The following is a 17,500-nucleotide window of genomic DNA, read 5'->3' as shown; positions in this document are numbered from 1 at the left end:
TCTGTCTCTCTCACTTCTCCTATCTCTCTCATCCTCTCTCTCATCTCTCTTCTCTTCTTCCTATCTATCTTTTATCTATCTATCTATCTCTCTTCTCTCTATCTATCTATCTCTTCTCTCTCTCTTCTCTTTTTCTCTCTCTCTTCTCTCTCTCTCCTCTCTCTCTCTCTTTATCTTTATCCTTACCCTTTTTTCTTTCTCTCTTTCTCCCTTCGTCTTTCTCTAACTTCCCTTTTTTCCTCTTTTTTTTCTTTTTTCTTTCTCTTGCTTTTTTTCTTTCTATCTTTCTCCTTTTTTCTCCCTCTCCCTCTCTTGCTTATTCTCTTTCTCCCTCTCCCTCTCTTGCTTATTCTCTTTCTCCCTCTCCCTCTCTTGCTTATTCTCTTTCTCCCTCTTTTTCTCTTTCGCTATCTCTTCGTCTTCTCTTTTGGAATTTATATTATCTTTTAATGTTCTATTTAAATTTATTTTTATTTCCCGATTTCCTTCCCGAGAGAGAGAGAGAGAGAGAGAGAGAGAGAGAGAGAGGGGGGGGGAGAAAAAGAGGGAGAGAAAGAGAAAAAGAAAAGAAGAAAGGGAGAGAGAAAAAAAGTGAGAGGGAGAGAGAAGGAGAGAAAGAGAAAAAAATGGGAGAAGGAGAAAGAGAGAGAGAGAGAGAGAGAGAGAGAGAGAGAGAGAGAGAGAGAGAGAGAGAGAGAGAGAGTAGTAAAAAAAAATCATGACAATAGATAGACAGACAGATAGATAATCAGTCAGCAATACAGCTAGATAAATAAACGAACTGTCAGACAGAATAAACAAAAATAATACGAAACTCACCTCATATTCGCCTCATTCCACGGCTTAGCAGATTCGATGACGAGGTAGCAGAAGCCGCCGCCAAGGTTGAGCCAGCGTTCATCCGGACACCGCCCCGTGGCTGGGGGGTCGGGGGTGGGCACGGGACCTGATAGGGGGAGGGGCGGGGAGAGGACAGGGTGTTTGAATGCGTTCGTGATGGCGTTAATTGATGGCAAATGGCGTGCGGTTTTAAAGCGCTGGTGTGTTTTTGTTGATTTAATATTTCAGTTATTGTTATCTTCATTGGCTTTCTTGTTTATAATGTAATCGTTGTTACTATTGTCATTGTTCTTATGATGTTTCCATTTTATTAGAGTTTTCGTTTTGATGATATTATAAACCGTTACGATATAGGACTGTATCATCATCTATTGTCACTAATCATAAATACCACTATTATTACGATTATTATCATCAAAGATGCACCTACCATACGAATAAGCGTATCTTGATACCTGATACCATAATATAAACTATCATTATATTAACTTACCATTCCTGTACTTGCAGACATATGGTCTTTTCTGGAACAATGCCCGCTGTACTTAGCTTTTAAGTTTTATTATCTGTCTGTCTTTCGTTTCATAATTTCAGAACGCTTTTCGCTGTGTTATGACACTGTACTTTTTTTTTAATCCTTACCATGTCTGTCTTTCGTTTAATAAATTCGGAACACTTTCGGGAGTGCTATGACTACTTCCAGCTTTATCACTATAGATGTGTTTCATTTCAAAACCCACTGCTTTATTATATCATAATTAACGACATATGACCTTTTTGTCAAAACAGTGCCCTCTTGACCACTACCTTTTATCAGTGTTTCGTTTTCTAACCTAGTAACTTATGCCTATATACATAGCCACTTCTGAGAATACTGCTCATTCTTTTCATCCGTGTATCTACTCATATTCGTGTGTTTTCTTATTCTTCCCTTCGTTATTTTATGTACAATTTGTTCAGCATGAATCCTACACATAACATAACATCTTCATCCTTACAAACTCATAGCCTCTTGACAGAATCATTCGCTATTCAGAAACCTTTTTATTATGTCTGTCTTTATCCTCATAACCTCACCGTCCTTATGCTTGTAGATATATAACTCCTCATATTTTTGCTCGCTATGCCATAACCTTTTTTTAAATTCTTAACTTCACAGCCAACCACCCTTGTATTTACAGACATACAGCCTCTTTCACAGAACACTGCTCGCTATGTAAAAACCTATCCCTCATTCTCATTATCATATCGGCGTTCTTGCTCACCTGCGTTTAAATCCCTCGCCGCCAGTGGATGGAAACCCCGGCCATTCCTTGCACACAGGGGATAATTTAGAAGCAAAATAAAACGGACAGTATGTCACACCAAGAATATCCATTGTAACAAATGGAATCAAACTAAATTAATTATTCCTCCCCATAATCCTTAACCCTCCTCGTGCTTGCAAACGTAAAATCTGTTATCAGAACACAGCTCTATCAACGCCCTATCCCTAAGCTTTTTCATCTATGTTTCTTCTCACCTATCCCTTCCTTTCTTTATCACATTTCCGTTGCTCCTCACTCTGCCCTCACTCTCTTTATCATCATCTTTATCATCCTTACCTATTCTGCACCTTCTTTATCATCATATCATCGTTTCTCCCCACCCATCCCCCACCCTCTTTACCACCATGTCAGCGATTCTCCCCACCCATCCCCCACCTTCTTTACCACCCCCATCTCCCTCCCCTCCCTCCCTCGTCCCCATACCCCTTACCATCCTTATGCTTGCAGACGTAAGGCTTCTTTTCAGTACAGAGCTCGCTGTACCACGACCCCTCTGTGGCGGCACTCAACCTGACGCAGTTGTGGTCCGTCTGGTTGGAGTTCGGTTCATTCTTGGGCCCAGTTCGGTAATGGGGGCCCACTCGTGGCCCAAAAGGAACTGTACTTTGTCCTTTTGAGAAGGGGGGGGAGAAAAAAGAGGGGGAGGGAGGGGTAAGTCTTTTTGTTGTTGTTGTTGTGGGGGGAAAGGGAACGGGGTTGTGATAATATTTAATAAAAATTTAAAAATAAAAAAAAAATAAAAATAAAATAATAATAAAAATAAAAAAATAAAAATAAAAATGAAATGATAAGATAATGAAAATTAAAATAAAACCAAAAAAACAATAAAAATAAAATACTAATACTAAAAAAAAAAACTAATAAAAAACCTAAAAAAAAAAAAAAAAATAAAAAAAAAAAATAAAACAATTAATAAAAAAAAATAAGGTGAGGAAGGGGGAAAGGGGGGGGGGGGGGGGGGGAAAAAAAAGGAGAAGGGGGGAAAAAGGGGGAAGGGGGGGGAGGAAAAAAGGGGAGGAAAAAAAGGGGGGGGGGGGAAAAGGGGGGGGGGAAAAAAAAAAGGGGGGGGGGGGGGGGGGAAAAAAAGGGGATAGGAAAAGGGGAAAAAAAGGGGGGGTAGAAAAAAAAAAAAAAAAAAAGGGGAGGAAGGAGGGGGGAGGGGGGGGAGGAGGAGGAGGAGGAGGGGAAGGGGAATAGGGGGGAGGGGGAGAAGGGGGAAAAGGAGGGGAAAGGGGGGAGGAGGAGGAGGAGGGGGAAGGGGAGGAGGGAGGAGGGGGGAGGAGAGGGGAGGGGGAGGAGAGGAGGAGGAGGAGGAGAAAGGAGGGGGAGGAGGGGGGAAAGGGGGGGAAGGGGGAGAGGGGGAGGGGGGAAGGAGGAGGAGGGAGGGGGGGGGAGGAGGGAGGAAAGGGGGAGGGGAGGAGGGGGGGGGGGGGGGGGGAGGAGGGGAAAAAAGGGGGGGGGGGGGGTTGGGAAAATTTTAATAATAAAGAAGAAGGACAAAGGGGGGGGGAAATAAAAGGGAAAAAAAAGGGAAAAGGGGCAAAAAAAAAGTAAAAAAATAAATAAATGAATGAATAAAAAGAAGAAGAAAAGAAAGAAAAAGTAAGAACACAAAAAAAAAAAAAATATATAAGGAAGATAAGGAAACATAAAAAAAAAAGAATCAGAAATAGTACAGAAGACGCAGAGGAAGCGAAAGCAAAAAGGGAAAAGCACACAACCCAATAAAGAGGAAACGCTACCTTGAGATTATTGAGCCCGATCCACGTGTCCTCAACGCCCGTGTCCAGCGCCAGCACCCACAGGAAGGACTGTTCGGACACGTGTTGAACGGAGGCCAGGTGCGCGCCCTCGCCCCCGCAAAGGTTGGCCCTTTGGGGGGAAGGGGGGTGGGGGGGAAGGGGGGGGAATTTTTGGATTTTTTATTGAAATAAAAAAAAATTAAAGATATAATGATACGATAAAGGGGAAGTATGTTTATGGGATAGAATAGCAAGAGAGAGAAAGGGAAAAATATATATTTCGGATTAAAGTAAAAAAAAAAAAAAAAAAAAAAAAAAAAAAAAAAAACAAGACTACAAAATAAAAGCTACATATGATAATATATTAGAAAAAAAAAATTAATAAATATATAAATAAACATTTCACAAAAAAATCCTGCAAAAACATATTGCCAAGAAATTGAAATTAAAAACAATATTTACAAAACATAATCTTACCTGCCAGGAAGTAGGAGTTGAAACAAGTTTGTAACACGATCCGCTGTAGTTCAAATAGCTGTCGAGTGGGGGCGCACATGAGGGCGGCGGGCTGTGAGTGCCTATACTCGGGTCTGTCGAGTTTTTTATAAGACAGGGGAAAAGGAGGGGTGCAAGGAGGCGAAGAAAGGGGAGAAAAGAGGAGGCGAGGGGAAATGAGAGGGAAAATATAGGGGGGGAAGTGGTGAGGGAGAGGGGAGAGGGGGGGAGAAAATAGGAAGTGAGGGGAAATGAGTGGTGTAAGAGGGGGGGAAGTGGTGAGGGAGAGGGCGGAAAGGGGAAGTGGCAAGGGAGAGAAAGAGGGAAATGAGAGGGGAAATGAGTGGTGTGAGGGGAGAAAGTGGTGAGCGGGAGGGGAAAAGTAGAGAGAAGAGGAGGTACAGGCAAGGGGGAGGGAAGCAATGGAGAAGAGAATCGGAAAGTGCGAAGGGGAGGGAGAGAGGAGACGGGAAAACAGGAGAGGAGAAGGGAGAAGTGGAGAGGGGAAAGGGAGAGCAGTGAGAAGACGAGGGAGAGATAAGAGAGAGGAAATTGGAGAATAGAGATGAGAAATAGGAAGTGGAGAGAAAAAGTAGAATGGAAGTGGGAAGACGAGGAATAAAGGAAAGCGGAGAAGTGGAGAAGAGAGAAGAAGAGATGTGGGAAACGGAGAGAGAAAAGAAAAGAGATGAAAGGTAGAGAGGAAAGTATGACATGAAGGGAGAAAGGAGAGCGAGAGAAAATGACGAGGAGAGAAGAAGAAAAGAGAGAGAGTGGAAGGAAAGAGAGGAGAAGGAGAAAAGTGAAAAGTAATGTAAGAAAGCAGGGAAGTGGAGAGGAAGAGGAGAAACATGGATAGAATTGGGGATAGCGTAGAAGAAACGGAGAAGAGGAGAGAAAAATATAACAATTTTTTAAACAAACTTTTTATTTTATGTTTTTCTTTTTCTTATATAATCTAACTAATCTTATGTGGTATTTTTTATTTGTTTCAATAAATTTATACTTTATTTCTATAAACAATAATTCCTTTTTAGCTGACTTAGTAATAATGTGTGAAAATCATGCTAGATGTGTGTACGTGTGCGTGTGCATTTGCGTGTCCTTGTGCGTGTGCTTGTACGTGTGTGTGAGCGTGTCTGTAAAGTGTAGGTATAGGTATACATATATAATGAAATTGTATACATCCACATACTTGTACATAAATACATACAGATACATATATCCAATGCAAGCTATTCCACGCACAAACCCATGCACGCAGCCACACCAACCTTCAGCAAGCACGGAATCAAGCACCTACCTTGCTTCTTCATGCAAACATAGGCGTTCAGGTTACTGCAAGACACGTCATTCCAAGCGCCGTCGTTGCTATAGGCTTCAACGCAATCCTCCTGTTCGAGGTGGTGAAGCAAGCGAGTGAGAGAGGACAGTGAGGATAATGAGGATAGTGAGAGTGAGGATAGTGAGGATAGTGAGGAGAATGAGGATAGGGAGGATATTGAGGATAATGAAGATATTGAGGATAATGAGTGAGGATAATGAGGAGAGTGAGGATAAGGAGGATAGTGAGAATAATAAGGAAAGTGAGGATAATGAGAATAGTGAGAATAATAAGGAAAGTGAGGATACGTATGAAGAAAAAGAAATGATTTGAGGATTGTCAGCAAAGCAAGCGAGTGTGAGTGAGGATAAGTATGAGGATAAGATCTTATTTTCTGATAATGCTGAGAGAAATACAGATAGAGATAAATTTACATGGATATATATATATATATATAGATAGATAGATAGATAGATAGATAGATAGATAGATATAGGTACTGAAGCGACAGAAGCAAGACACAAACAATCAGAACATGCAAAAAAAAATCGAGCAAAACAGAAATACAAAGACAAACACATGCCTGAAAAAAATGAAGCAAATAACAATAATAAAAAATATAATAATAAATGCGGTTTTCGAAAAAAAAGCAGAGCAGGTAAGGCCCTCACATGCCATCACATACCACCCTCCCACAACCCTCCCACCAACAACCTCCCCTCTCCCTCCCTCCCCACCTTCCCCCACACTCCCTCTCTTCCCCTTCCCCACCCCTTCTCCTCCCTTATTCCTACTCCTACTTCCTCCCACCCTCCCCTCTCCCTTCCCCTACCTCCCCCTCTACCCCTCTAGTCTCCTCCCTCCCCCCCTTAATCCTCTCCCATCCCTTCTCCCACCCTTCCCCTCCTTCTTAAGCCTCCTCCTCCCTTCCTTCCCTCTCCCCTCCCTTCCTCCCGCCCACCATCCTCTCCCATCCCCTCTTTCCCCATCCCTCACTCCCACTATCCCCCTTCTCCCCATCCCTTCCTCCCTCCCAACCTCCCATACCCCCTCCACCACCATCCCCCATACCCCCTCCCTTCCCCCCCTCCCTTCCCCTCCTCTCTTCACCATCCCCCATACCTCCCCTCCCTTACTCCTCCTTCCCTTCCCCTCCTCTCTCCACCCACCCATACCCCCCTTCCATTTCCCCTCCCTTATCCCCCTCCCTTTCCCCCCGTCCCCCCCTCTCTCTCCACCATCCCCCATATTCCCCCCCCCCCCCCCCCATCTCTCTCTCCACCCACCCATATTCCTCTGGCAAATGTACGCGTGGCGGATGAGGCAGTTCGCGTCGTTCCACTGTCCGGCGCGGTTGTGGGTGAGCATCTCCACGCAGTCTTCTCCGGGGCCCCAGGACTTCAGAGAGAAAAAGAGGAAATGGGCGTGATGGGCGTGTGATGAGTGGGTTCTATGTTGTGTGTGTGTGTGGGGGGGAGGGTTCTGAGTGGGGGTTTGTGGGTGTAGGTGTGGGTGGGGGATGGGTGGGTAGGTGTGTGTGTGTGGTTGGGTGGGTGGGTGGGGGGGGGAGGGGAGGTGGGGGGGTGTAAGTGTGTGTGTGTGTATGTGTGTGTGTGTGTGTGTGTGTGTGTGTGTGTGTGTGTGTGTGTGTGTGTGTGTGTGTGTGTGTGTGTGTTTTTGTGTAAGTGTGTGTGTGTGTATGAGTGTGTGTGTGTGTGTGTGGTGTGTGTGTGTGTGTGTGTGTGTGTGTGTGTGTGGGGGGTGTGTGTGGTGTGTGTGTGTGTGTGTGTGTGTGTGTGTGTGTGTGTGTGTGTGTGTGTGTGTGTGTGTGTGTGTAGGTGTGGGTGCACATATGTATGTATGTATACAAATGAAAGGAACATAGAACACAAGAAATCACCTGCACAAAAAACAAAAAACAAAAACAAAATCTTATTAACGAAATGACACAGAAATATCACATAAGAACTTTACCACGAAAATTTTAATTCCCTTTTCAATCAAATCATCCCATGAAATTCGAAGCAACAAAACAAAGAGAAAATCGAAAACAAAAACAAATAATTATTTATAACATGAAAGAGGAAAGTAATTCAAGAATATAAGTGATGTTAATAACATTAATGATTATAACAACAATGAGGATGATGACGATAAAAGGAACAATATTACTAATACTACAACTACTGTCACTAATAATAATAATAATAATAATAATAATAATAATAATAATAATAATAGAATAATAATAATGATGATAATAATAATAATAATAATAATGAGAATAATAATAATAATAATAATAATAATAATAATAATAATAATAATGATAATAATAATAACAATAATAATAATATTAATAATAATAATAATGATAATAATAATAATGATAATAACAATAATAATAATAATAGAAATAATAATAATATCAATAATATAAGAAGAAGCAGGAGAAGAAGATTGGTAATAACAATAATAATAATAATAATAATAATAATAATAATAATAATAATAATAATAATAATAATAAAAAGTAAAATAAGAATAATAATAACTACAACACTAATAATAACAATCACCTATCATCATCGACGCTTTTGATATTAATAACACTAAAAAGTAAACGCAGAGACTTCAATTTGATCATATATCATCTAAGACACTTTGATTACATTAACCTATTGTATAAGGCGTTTGTGTGTAGTCCTAGAAAGAGTAACATTTATCATTAATACGTATCTCTTTATAATATCTGTCGGGGTTGTTATAGAGGATGGAATAGTTTTCTCCTTTCTTCTCTATCTTATTCTTTCTCTTTCATTCTTTTTTAAATTTTTTCTTATTTTCTCTTTTTTTCTCTTTCTCGGTCTCTTTTCTTCTCTCTGTTTATTTTTTTTCACTCATTCTTATTTTCTCTACTCTTTCTTTTTTTTTCTTTATCTTTTTCTTTTTCTCTTTCTCATACTTTTTCTCTCTCTCTTTCCCTTTCTTTTTTTCTCTCTCTTTCACTCTCTCTTTTTCTTATTCTCTCTCTCTCTCTCTCTCTCTCTCTCTCTCTCTCTCTCTCTCTCTCTCTCTCTCTCTCTCTCTCCATCTCTCATTCTCTTCATCTCTCTCTCTCACCATCTCTCTCTCTCTCTCTCACTCATTCACTCTCACACACACATACACACACTCACTCACTCACTCACGCACTCATTCTCTCTCGTTATCAATCTATTTATGTACCTGTTTATAATATATCTACATACCTATCTATACTAATATTTATCTATCTATCTATCTACCTATTTATCTATCTATCATATATATTATATATATATATATCTGTGTGTACACACACACGCACACACACACACACACACACACACACACACACACACACACACACACACACACACACACACACACACATATATACATATACATAAATATACAAAATCCTACACAAACACCCCTACCAACCCCACGACCCCCCGCCCTCCCTCCCTCCCCGCCCTCCCTCCCCACCCCCCGCCCTTAACAACCCCCCACCCCCAAACCCCGGACGCAACCGTATCCCTATTTCTCACCCCATAGTAGTGTCCATTCGGCTCTCCCGGCGCCCAGTTGGTGTAGGTGACGGCGGTCTGGTCGACCCAGTGGAAACCTCTCTCGTTCCGCATGCCCAGCCACGTGTTGACCTGCATCTGGCCCAGGGCGGTTGTGAGGTGCGCTGCGGGAAAGAGGGGAAGGGGTGAGTGGTGGGAAGGGGTGAGTGGTGGGGAGGGGTGAGTGGAGAGGGGGAGGGGTTAGTGGGGTGGGAGGGTGGGAGGGTGGAGGGTGGGAGGAGTGCGGGGCGGGAGCGTTGGAGGGTGGAGAGTAGGGAGGGGTGGGGGTGTGAGGGTGGGAGGTGCGCTGGGGAAAGAGGGAAAGGGTGATGGTAGGGAGGAGTTAGTGGGGTGGGAGGGTGGGGGGGGGGGGGGAGTGGGGTGGAGAGGGTAGTGGGGTGGGAGGGTGGGGAGGGGTGGGGAGGAGTGGCGGGGCGGGAGCGTTGGGAGGGGTTGGAGAGTAGGGAGGGGTGGGGGTGTGAGGGTGGGGAGGTGCGCTGGGGGAAAGAGGGAAAGGGGTGAGTGGTGGGAAGGGGTGGGGAGAGTGGGGAGGGGTGGGAGAGTGGGGAAGGTGGGGAGGGGTTGGTGGGGTGGGGAGGGTAGGGAGGGGTGGTGGGGTATGGGGGTGGGGAGGAGGGATGGTGGGGTGTGAGGGTGGGGAGGTGCGCTGGGGGAAAGAGGCGAAGGGGTGAGTGGTGGGGAGGGAGGGTGGGGAGGGGTGAGTGGTTGGTTGGTTGGGTGGGGAGGAGGTGGTGGGGGTGAGGGGAGGAGGGGAGTGTGGGAGCTAGGGGAGTGAGGGTGATGGGGGTGGTGGTGTTGGGATTGTGTTGGTGATGGGGTGGGCGGTGATGAGAGTGGGGAAGAGAGGGGTTTGTGGTGATAAGGGCTGGAGTTATTGGGGGTGTGAGGGATGTGGAAGTGAAGGAGAGAGATGAGGGAGAGAGAGGGTGGGGTTAGTGCTAGTGAGGGAGAGGAGTTTGTGGTGTTGGAGGTAGAGTTAGTGTGGTTGGGAGGTATTGGTGGTGGTGGGGGAGAGATTGCACAGTGGGGGTGGGGGAGAGACGATGTGTGAGCTTAGTGGTGTTGGGGGGGAGAGGATGAGTAGGGTCGGAGAGAGTGAGGGTGCGTCGTGGTGGGGGAAGGAGAGGGGTGGGGGTCAGCGATAAGGTGGGGAGGGGTGATGGTGATGGTGGTGGTGATGATGATGATGATGATGATGATGATGATGATAATGATGATGATGATGATGATGATGATGATGATGATGATGATGAATGATGATGATGATGATGATGATGAACTTGACAAAGAGGATAACAATGAACAATATGCGGAAAATTATAGAGAAAAAACAAAACAAAAAAAAATCTTAATCATTAAAACACCCCTCTTACATTTTCTTAAAAAAAAAAAAAAAAAAAAAAAAAAAAAAAAAAAAAATCTCAATCAATCAAAATTTATCAAACTTAACCCCCCCCCCCTAAAAAAAAAAAAAAAAGTCATGAACAACTAGCTGAACGAAATCCTCCATGAACAAACGAACAACTAGTGAACAGCCACGGACAATTACCTTGTTCACTGGAGGAATGAACACTGATCATATCCACGTCTGACCCCTGGGCTTGGCAAGCTGTTCTCGCGTCGTCGAAGGTGAGTCTCTGCGTAAAGTACTTGAAGCATTTCGAGCCTTCAGAGAGGAAGATAGATAGATTGATAGATAGATAAATTGATAGATAGATTGATAGATAGATAGATTGATAGATAGATATGATTGATAGATAGATTGATTGATTGATAAATTGATAGATTGATAGATATATAGATAGATTGATGATAAATTGATAGATAAATGGGAAGGTGGATAGAGAGATAGAGAGATAGATAAATCGATAGATAGATAGATGGGAAGGTGGATAGTTAGATTGATAGATAGATAAATTGATAGATAGATGGGAAGGTAGATACAGAGATAGATAGATATATAGACGGGTAGGTAGATAGATAGGTAGATAGAGAGATAGATAGATGAGTAGGCAGATAGAGGGATAGATAGATATATAGACGAGTAGAAAGATAGATAGGTAGGTATGTAGATAGAAATATATAGGTAGATAGATAGATATATAGGTAGATAGATAAATAGAAATAGAGGGATAGGTAGATAGAGAGATGGAGGGATAAACAGATAAATAGATAGATAAATAAATAAATAGATATCGATATCTTCATTTGACAAAGAAAATTATTACACGCATCAAGAATTATAGAAAATTATAAAAAGATAATCACTAATGTGTATATATGTGTGTATATATATATATATATATATATATATATATATATATATATATATGTATGTATATATATATATATATATATATATATATATATGTATATATATAGATAGATAGACAGATGTATTTATATATCTATCCATAGACATTATTGATATATATACATATATTAATCAACTTTACCCAGAGCACGACTCCTAATAACCTCCTACCATACAGCCTACATACCCCCACATACCCCCCACCATACCCCCCACCATACCCCCACCATACCCCCAACAAACTCACCGACATGCATCCAACCCGACGGGCAGTGTCCATCGGGCGCGACGGTCGTCTGCGCGGGAGGCAGCGTGGCGTGATGGGGTCGTTTGCAGATACGACCCTCGGTGTGGGCGCAGTTCTGGTCGTTCCAGTACCCGGATGCGCGTGTGTACATGCCGATGCAGTCTTCTTGGTCTGGGGGGGAGGGGGTAAAAAGGGGCGGAGGGTGAGTGGGAAAGAAGGAGAGCGGTTAGTGATTTTTGATGTATTTTATTTTATATTATATATATATTTTTTTTTTTTTTGTAAGTTTGATGTGTAGTTTTTTGTGTGTTTGTTTGTGTGTTTGTTTGTGTGTGCGTGTGTGTGTGTGTGTGTGTGTGTGTATGTGTGTGTGTATGTGTGTGTGTGTGTGTGTGTGTGTGTGTGCGCGCGTGTGTGTGTGCGTGTACGTGTGCGTGTGCGTGTGCATGTGCGTGTGCATGTTCATGTGCATGTGCATATACGTGTACGTGTACGTGTACGTGGTACGTGTACGTGTACGTATACGTGTACGTGTACATATACGTGTACGTGCATGTGTTTCCTTGCGTGCGTGTATGTGTGCTCGCGCTTAAAACCTAATTACCAATTACTCTTTCCCACAGCAAAACACCTCACACCACATCCTATTCCACTCCTATTCACTCTCCTGGTCTCCACGCGTCCGGATCCTTACCCAAGAAGTCGTTCGGTTCGCCCTCGGCCCAGTTTATGAAGTCGAAGACGGAGCCATCCAGCCATTCGTAGCTGCTGTCGAGCTTGGACCGCCCGCCGATCCACAGCGTCTGGTCAGTCTTGTTGTAGATCTGAGAGGGGAGACACGCTAAAGGTGGGAGGCAAGAAAAGAGAAGTAGATGGGAGGTAGATGGAAAGTTGAGAGGGGGAGGGGATGTTAAGGAGAGGGAGAAAGAGATAAAGTAGGTGGAGGTAGGGTAGGGTGGAATGAGTGAGGTGTCATTTTCTCTATCGATCTTGTCTGTTTATCTATCTAATTATCTATCGATGTATATATCTCCATGCAACGACCCTCCACCCACCCCCACGTCCTTGCCCTCATATCTCCTTTTTCCCATCTTCACCCTTAACCCACTCCACTCCAGCCCACCCCTTCTTCCTCTTAGCCTGTAGCCCACCCTTCTCCTCTTAGCCTGTAGCCCACCCTTCTCCTCTTAGCCTGTAGCCCACCCTTCTCCTCTTAGCCTGTAGCCCACCCTTCTCCTCTTAGCCTGTAGCCCACCCCAACTCACCCTTCCCCAACCTACCTCGCAACCCACCCAGCCTTAACATCCGCCTCCAATCCCCCTCCCAACCCTATCTTCCCCAACAAACCCCCTCCCACAGCCCACCTATCAACCCAACCTAACCCCCCCCCTCCCCTAACCCCACCCACCAACCCACCTTCGACACGATCCAGTAATTCTCCTCGTAGGTGTGGATCGACGCCAGCTCCCCCCCTTCCTCCCGACACAGCCTGTGCGACGTCCACCACGTCTGGGGCGGCTCGTCAGCCTCGGAAATGAACTTGTAGCAGTTGTCGTTGAAAAGGAGCCATGAGCTGTCGTCGTCGCAGGGAACATCCGGGGTCTCGGTGGGCGGGGCTTGGGTCGTCAGCATGGTGCCTATTGGAGAGAGGGAGAGAGAAAGAGAGGGTGTTCGAGGTTTGTGATTGGCTGATTGAGTGGGCTTTCGAGATTTGTGATTGGTTGGTGAGTGGGCGTTCGAGGTTTGTGATTGGTTGGTGAGTGGGCGTTCGAGGTTTGTGATTGTTGGTGAGTGGGCGTTCGAGGTTTGTGATTGTTGGTGAGTGGGCGTTCGAGATTTGTGATTGGTTGATTAGTGGGCGTTCGAGGTTTGTGATTGGTTGGTTAATGGGTGTTCGAGGTTTGTGATTGGTTGGTGAGGGTTTTTTTTTCTTTTTTTCGTCTTTTCTCTTTCTTCTTCTTCTTCTTCTTCTTCGTCTTCCTTTTGCAAGGTACGTATAACTAGGTAGCTCCACTCCGTGTAGACCCGTTGAATCCCATAATGAAATTGACTTTTTTTCCAAAAATATTCGGAAGATTGTTAATGGCAAGGAACGCTTAGTTAACATGTATGAAAGAGGAGAATTTTTTGTTTTACTTCAGGTAATTATAATAATATCGAGTAAGTTATAAAATTAATTATGTGTCTATCTGATATCTCAAGAGCACTCTCATTGGCAAAACGTTATGACGTCATTAGCTCCGCCCCCTTTTTGACCGGATCAATCTGTGCGATATTTTATATATTTTATTCAATGCATTTTCTTTGAAATAGGTTCATTATTTACAAAGGTATAAAAAAAAATCAGTAACGAAACCAAGAAAGAACAGAAATATTTCATATTTACAATAAAGACAAAGAGGCAGGGCTTAGCTCGGAAGTTGCCAACTAGGATTTTCAAGACCTGTGTTAAACTCCCTTTTTTATTTTTATTTTTTTTTTTTATTCTATATTTGTTTTTTGTTTGTTTTTTTGAGGGGGGGTATTATTATTGTATGTTTGTGAATGTTTTATTTTATCTATTCTATTTATCTTTTATATTATATATACCGATTTCATTTATTTTATTCAATTTCTTTATCTTATTCTTACAGAATCTTTTGGGTAGTGATCCATTTGATGTTTTTTTTTTCTCTTTTCTTTCTTTTTCTTTTGAGGAGGGAGGAATTAGTGTTATTCTTAGTGTGTTAAGGCCATGATCATGGACTCTGTAGAAAGGAGATTATTGGCTGAGCTTTAGCTGGTTGGTGAATTTGTAAGGGTATTTTGGGATGGTTTGTCATTATTATTATTATTATTATTATTATTATTATTAATAAAATTATCATTATCATTATCAATATTATTATTATCATTATCATTATCATTATTATTATATATGTATATATAAATATATACTCAAACACACACACAAAAAGAAAAAAAAAAATAGACACACCATCCAAACCCACCCTACCCTACCCACCCCAACCCACCCCCAACCCACCCCCACCTCTCATAGAGCCACTTACCTTCCGTCGCCTCGCAGATGAACGGCTGGAACGTATCACAGACGGAATCTGACATCTTGAACGTCACTTTATCGACCAGAACGCAGCCTTCCCTCCCCAGATGGCTGTCCGGTTGACCTACTGCCCAGTCGACGTAGTCCATTGCTGACCCATCTGTCCAGTAATAACCTGTGAAGGAGAAATGAGGAAAGTGAGTTAGGAATTCATGAACGTAAGAGGGAAGGGGAAGGGAGGGAGAGGGAAGGGGAAGGGAGGGAGAGGGAAGGGGAAGGGGAGAGAGGGAAGGGGGGAAGGGAGGGAGAGGGAAGGGGAAGGGAGGGAAAAGGGAAGGGGAAGGGAGGGAAGGGAAGGGGAGAGAGGGAAGGGAAGGGAGGAGAGGGAGGGGAAGGGGAGAGAGGGAAGGGGAAGGGGGTGGGGGTGGGAGAGAGAGGGAGGGGGGGAAAAGGATGGGGGGGGGGGGAAGAAAAGAGAGAAAGAAAGGGAAAGCCAAAAAAAAGAGAGTGGGGAAAGTGGGGGTGAAAAAAGGGGGGGGGGGAAAAAAGGGGGGGAGAAAAGAGAGAGATTGATAAAAAAAGGGGGGGAGAGACAGAGTGTGGTTTGGGGGGGAAGGGAGAGGAAAGGGGGGGGGGGGGGGAAAAGAGAAAAAAAGAAAAAAAAAGAGAGAAAGAGGAAGAAAAAAAGAGGAAAGGGGGAGAAGAGAGAAAAAAAAGGAGGGAGAGAGAGAAGGGGGAAAAAGGGAAAAAGAGAGAAAAGAAAAAAAAAGGAAAGAAAGGAATGAGAAGAGAGAGAGAGGAAGGGAAAGAGAGAGAGAGAGAGAGAAAAGAAAAGAGAGAGAAAAAAAAAAAGAGAAAGAAGAGGGGAGAGAGAGAGAGAAAGAAAGAGGGGAAAAAAGAGAAAAAGAGAGGAGAAAGGAAAAAGAGAGAGAGGGGAGAGAGAGAGAAAAAAAGAGAGAGAGAGAGAAAAAAAGAGAGAGAGAGGGGGAGAGATGGTTAGCACTTGCACGGGTTTAGTCAATTTTGGTTTCTTTTTTGTTTCTTCTGAATGCAACTCTTTTTCCCCTTTTTCGCCCCTCTCTCTTTCTTTTTCTTTTCTTTACTTTCGGTTTTTCTCTCTCTTTTCTTCTCCTTTTTCCCCTCTTCCTTTTTCTCTCTCTCTCCCCTCATCTCTCTCTCTCCCCTTCTCTCAACCCCCTTTTTTCCCCCTCTACTCTCTCTCTATCCTCCCTTTTCACTCTCCCCTCTTTACCTCTCTCTCTCCTCTTCTTTTCTCTCCTCTCTCTCTCTCTCCTCTCCCCCTCCCCCCTCCCTTCCTCCCCCCCCCCCCCCCCCCCCCCCCCCCCCCCCCCCCTCCCCCCCCTCCCCCCCCCCTTTTTCCCCCCCTTCCTCCCCCCCCCCCCCCCCCCCCCCCCCCCCCCCCCCCCAAAAAAATCCCAAACGAGTGGAGACCGACCCAGATCGAGAGGTAATCTCCGCTGATGCTGACGATGCCGGGGAGGCTGCGGGCGAGGGAGGAGAGTGGGGAGTCAGATTCGAGGGTGGGGGTGATATTCATCGTGATAGTGAGGGTGAGGTGAAGGTGAGAGTGAGGGTGGGGGTGATAGTGGGGGTGAGGGTGATAGTAAGGGTGAGGGTGAGGGTGGTGGTGGGGGTATGAGTAAGGGTGATAGTGAGGGTGAGGGTGAGGGTGGGGGGTGAGGGTGATAGTAAGGGTGGGGGTGAGGGTGATAGTGAGGGTGAGGGTGGGGGTATGATGGGGGTTTTAGGGGTGAGGGTGATAGTGATGATGGTGGTGGTGCAATGATAGTGGTGGTGGTGATAACAGTGTTAATGATCCATAAGTGTAACATCTCCTCTGTATCCATTCTATAATCAATTTACCACAAACAACAAATGTTCAAAAGGAGATTAAAAAAAATGAAACACACAGACCCCAACGCAATAACCACACACCACCAACACACCACACAAAACCACACAAACAAACACAAAACAACCACCCCCACACACACACAACACACACACACAACACACACAACCCACACACAACACCACCCCACACACCACGAGCACAACACACACACACACCCCACACACACACACACCCACGCAACAACACCACGCACGCCCCCCGACCAAAAAACCACCACAAACACCCCACACACACACCCACAACCACACACACACACACAACAAAACAACAAACCCACACACACACAACACAAAACAACACACCACACACACACACAACAAAAACACACACCAACCACACACCACACACACACACACACAAACACACACACAACCCACCAATAAAAAAAAAAAAAAAAAAAAAAAAACACCAGAAACGCACCTCTGCAAATACCCTTGCTCCTCCGCGCTTCCTATGCTGGTCAGGAAAGCGCCGTAGGAGTTACAGGTTCCTTCAGCCATTCCCCACGTCCGCGGTTCTTTGAATACCTTAGAAAACCAGTTTATTTATTAGTTTTCGTTCATCATCATCGTCATCATCATCATCATCATCGTCATCGTCATCGTCATCGTCATCGTCAT

The 17,500-nt window shown here is 44.1% G+C and overlaps 1 protein-coding gene across 1 annotated transcript in view; it reads right to left on the bottom strand.

Moving 5' to 3' along the window:
- The window catches only part of LOC119595220, a 70,674-nt gene that overhangs the window by 5,496 nt on the left and 47,678 nt on the right, over window positions 1-17,500 (bottom strand). Inside the window, 14 exon segments of the mRNA XM_037944385.1 lie at window positions 820-946; window positions 2,599-2,747; window positions 2,750-2,778; window positions 3,911-4,040; window positions 4,317-4,500; window positions 7,016-7,127; window positions 9,302-9,444; window positions 10,890-11,006; window positions 11,902-12,072; window positions 12,596-12,725; window positions 13,318-13,538; window positions 14,952-15,144; window positions 16,383-16,446; window positions 17,301-17,407. Coding sequence (XP_037800313.1) covers window positions 820-946; window positions 2,599-2,747; window positions 2,750-2,778; window positions 3,911-4,040; window positions 4,317-4,500; window positions 7,016-7,127; window positions 9,302-9,444; window positions 10,890-11,006; window positions 11,902-12,072; window positions 12,596-12,725; window positions 13,318-13,538; window positions 14,952-15,144; window positions 16,383-16,446; window positions 17,301-17,407 — 1,877 coding nt within the window.

Source organism: Penaeus monodon, chromosome 35 (genome assembly GCF_015228065.2).
Source record: "Penaeus monodon isolate SGIC_2016 chromosome 35, NSTDA_Pmon_1, whole genome shotgun sequence".
NCBI classification, from domain to species: Eukaryota; Metazoa; Arthropoda; class Malacostraca; order Decapoda; family Penaeidae; genus Penaeus; species Penaeus monodon.
Note: the sequence above shows the minus strand (reverse complement) of the source record. Positions and strands in the feature narration are given on the sequence as shown.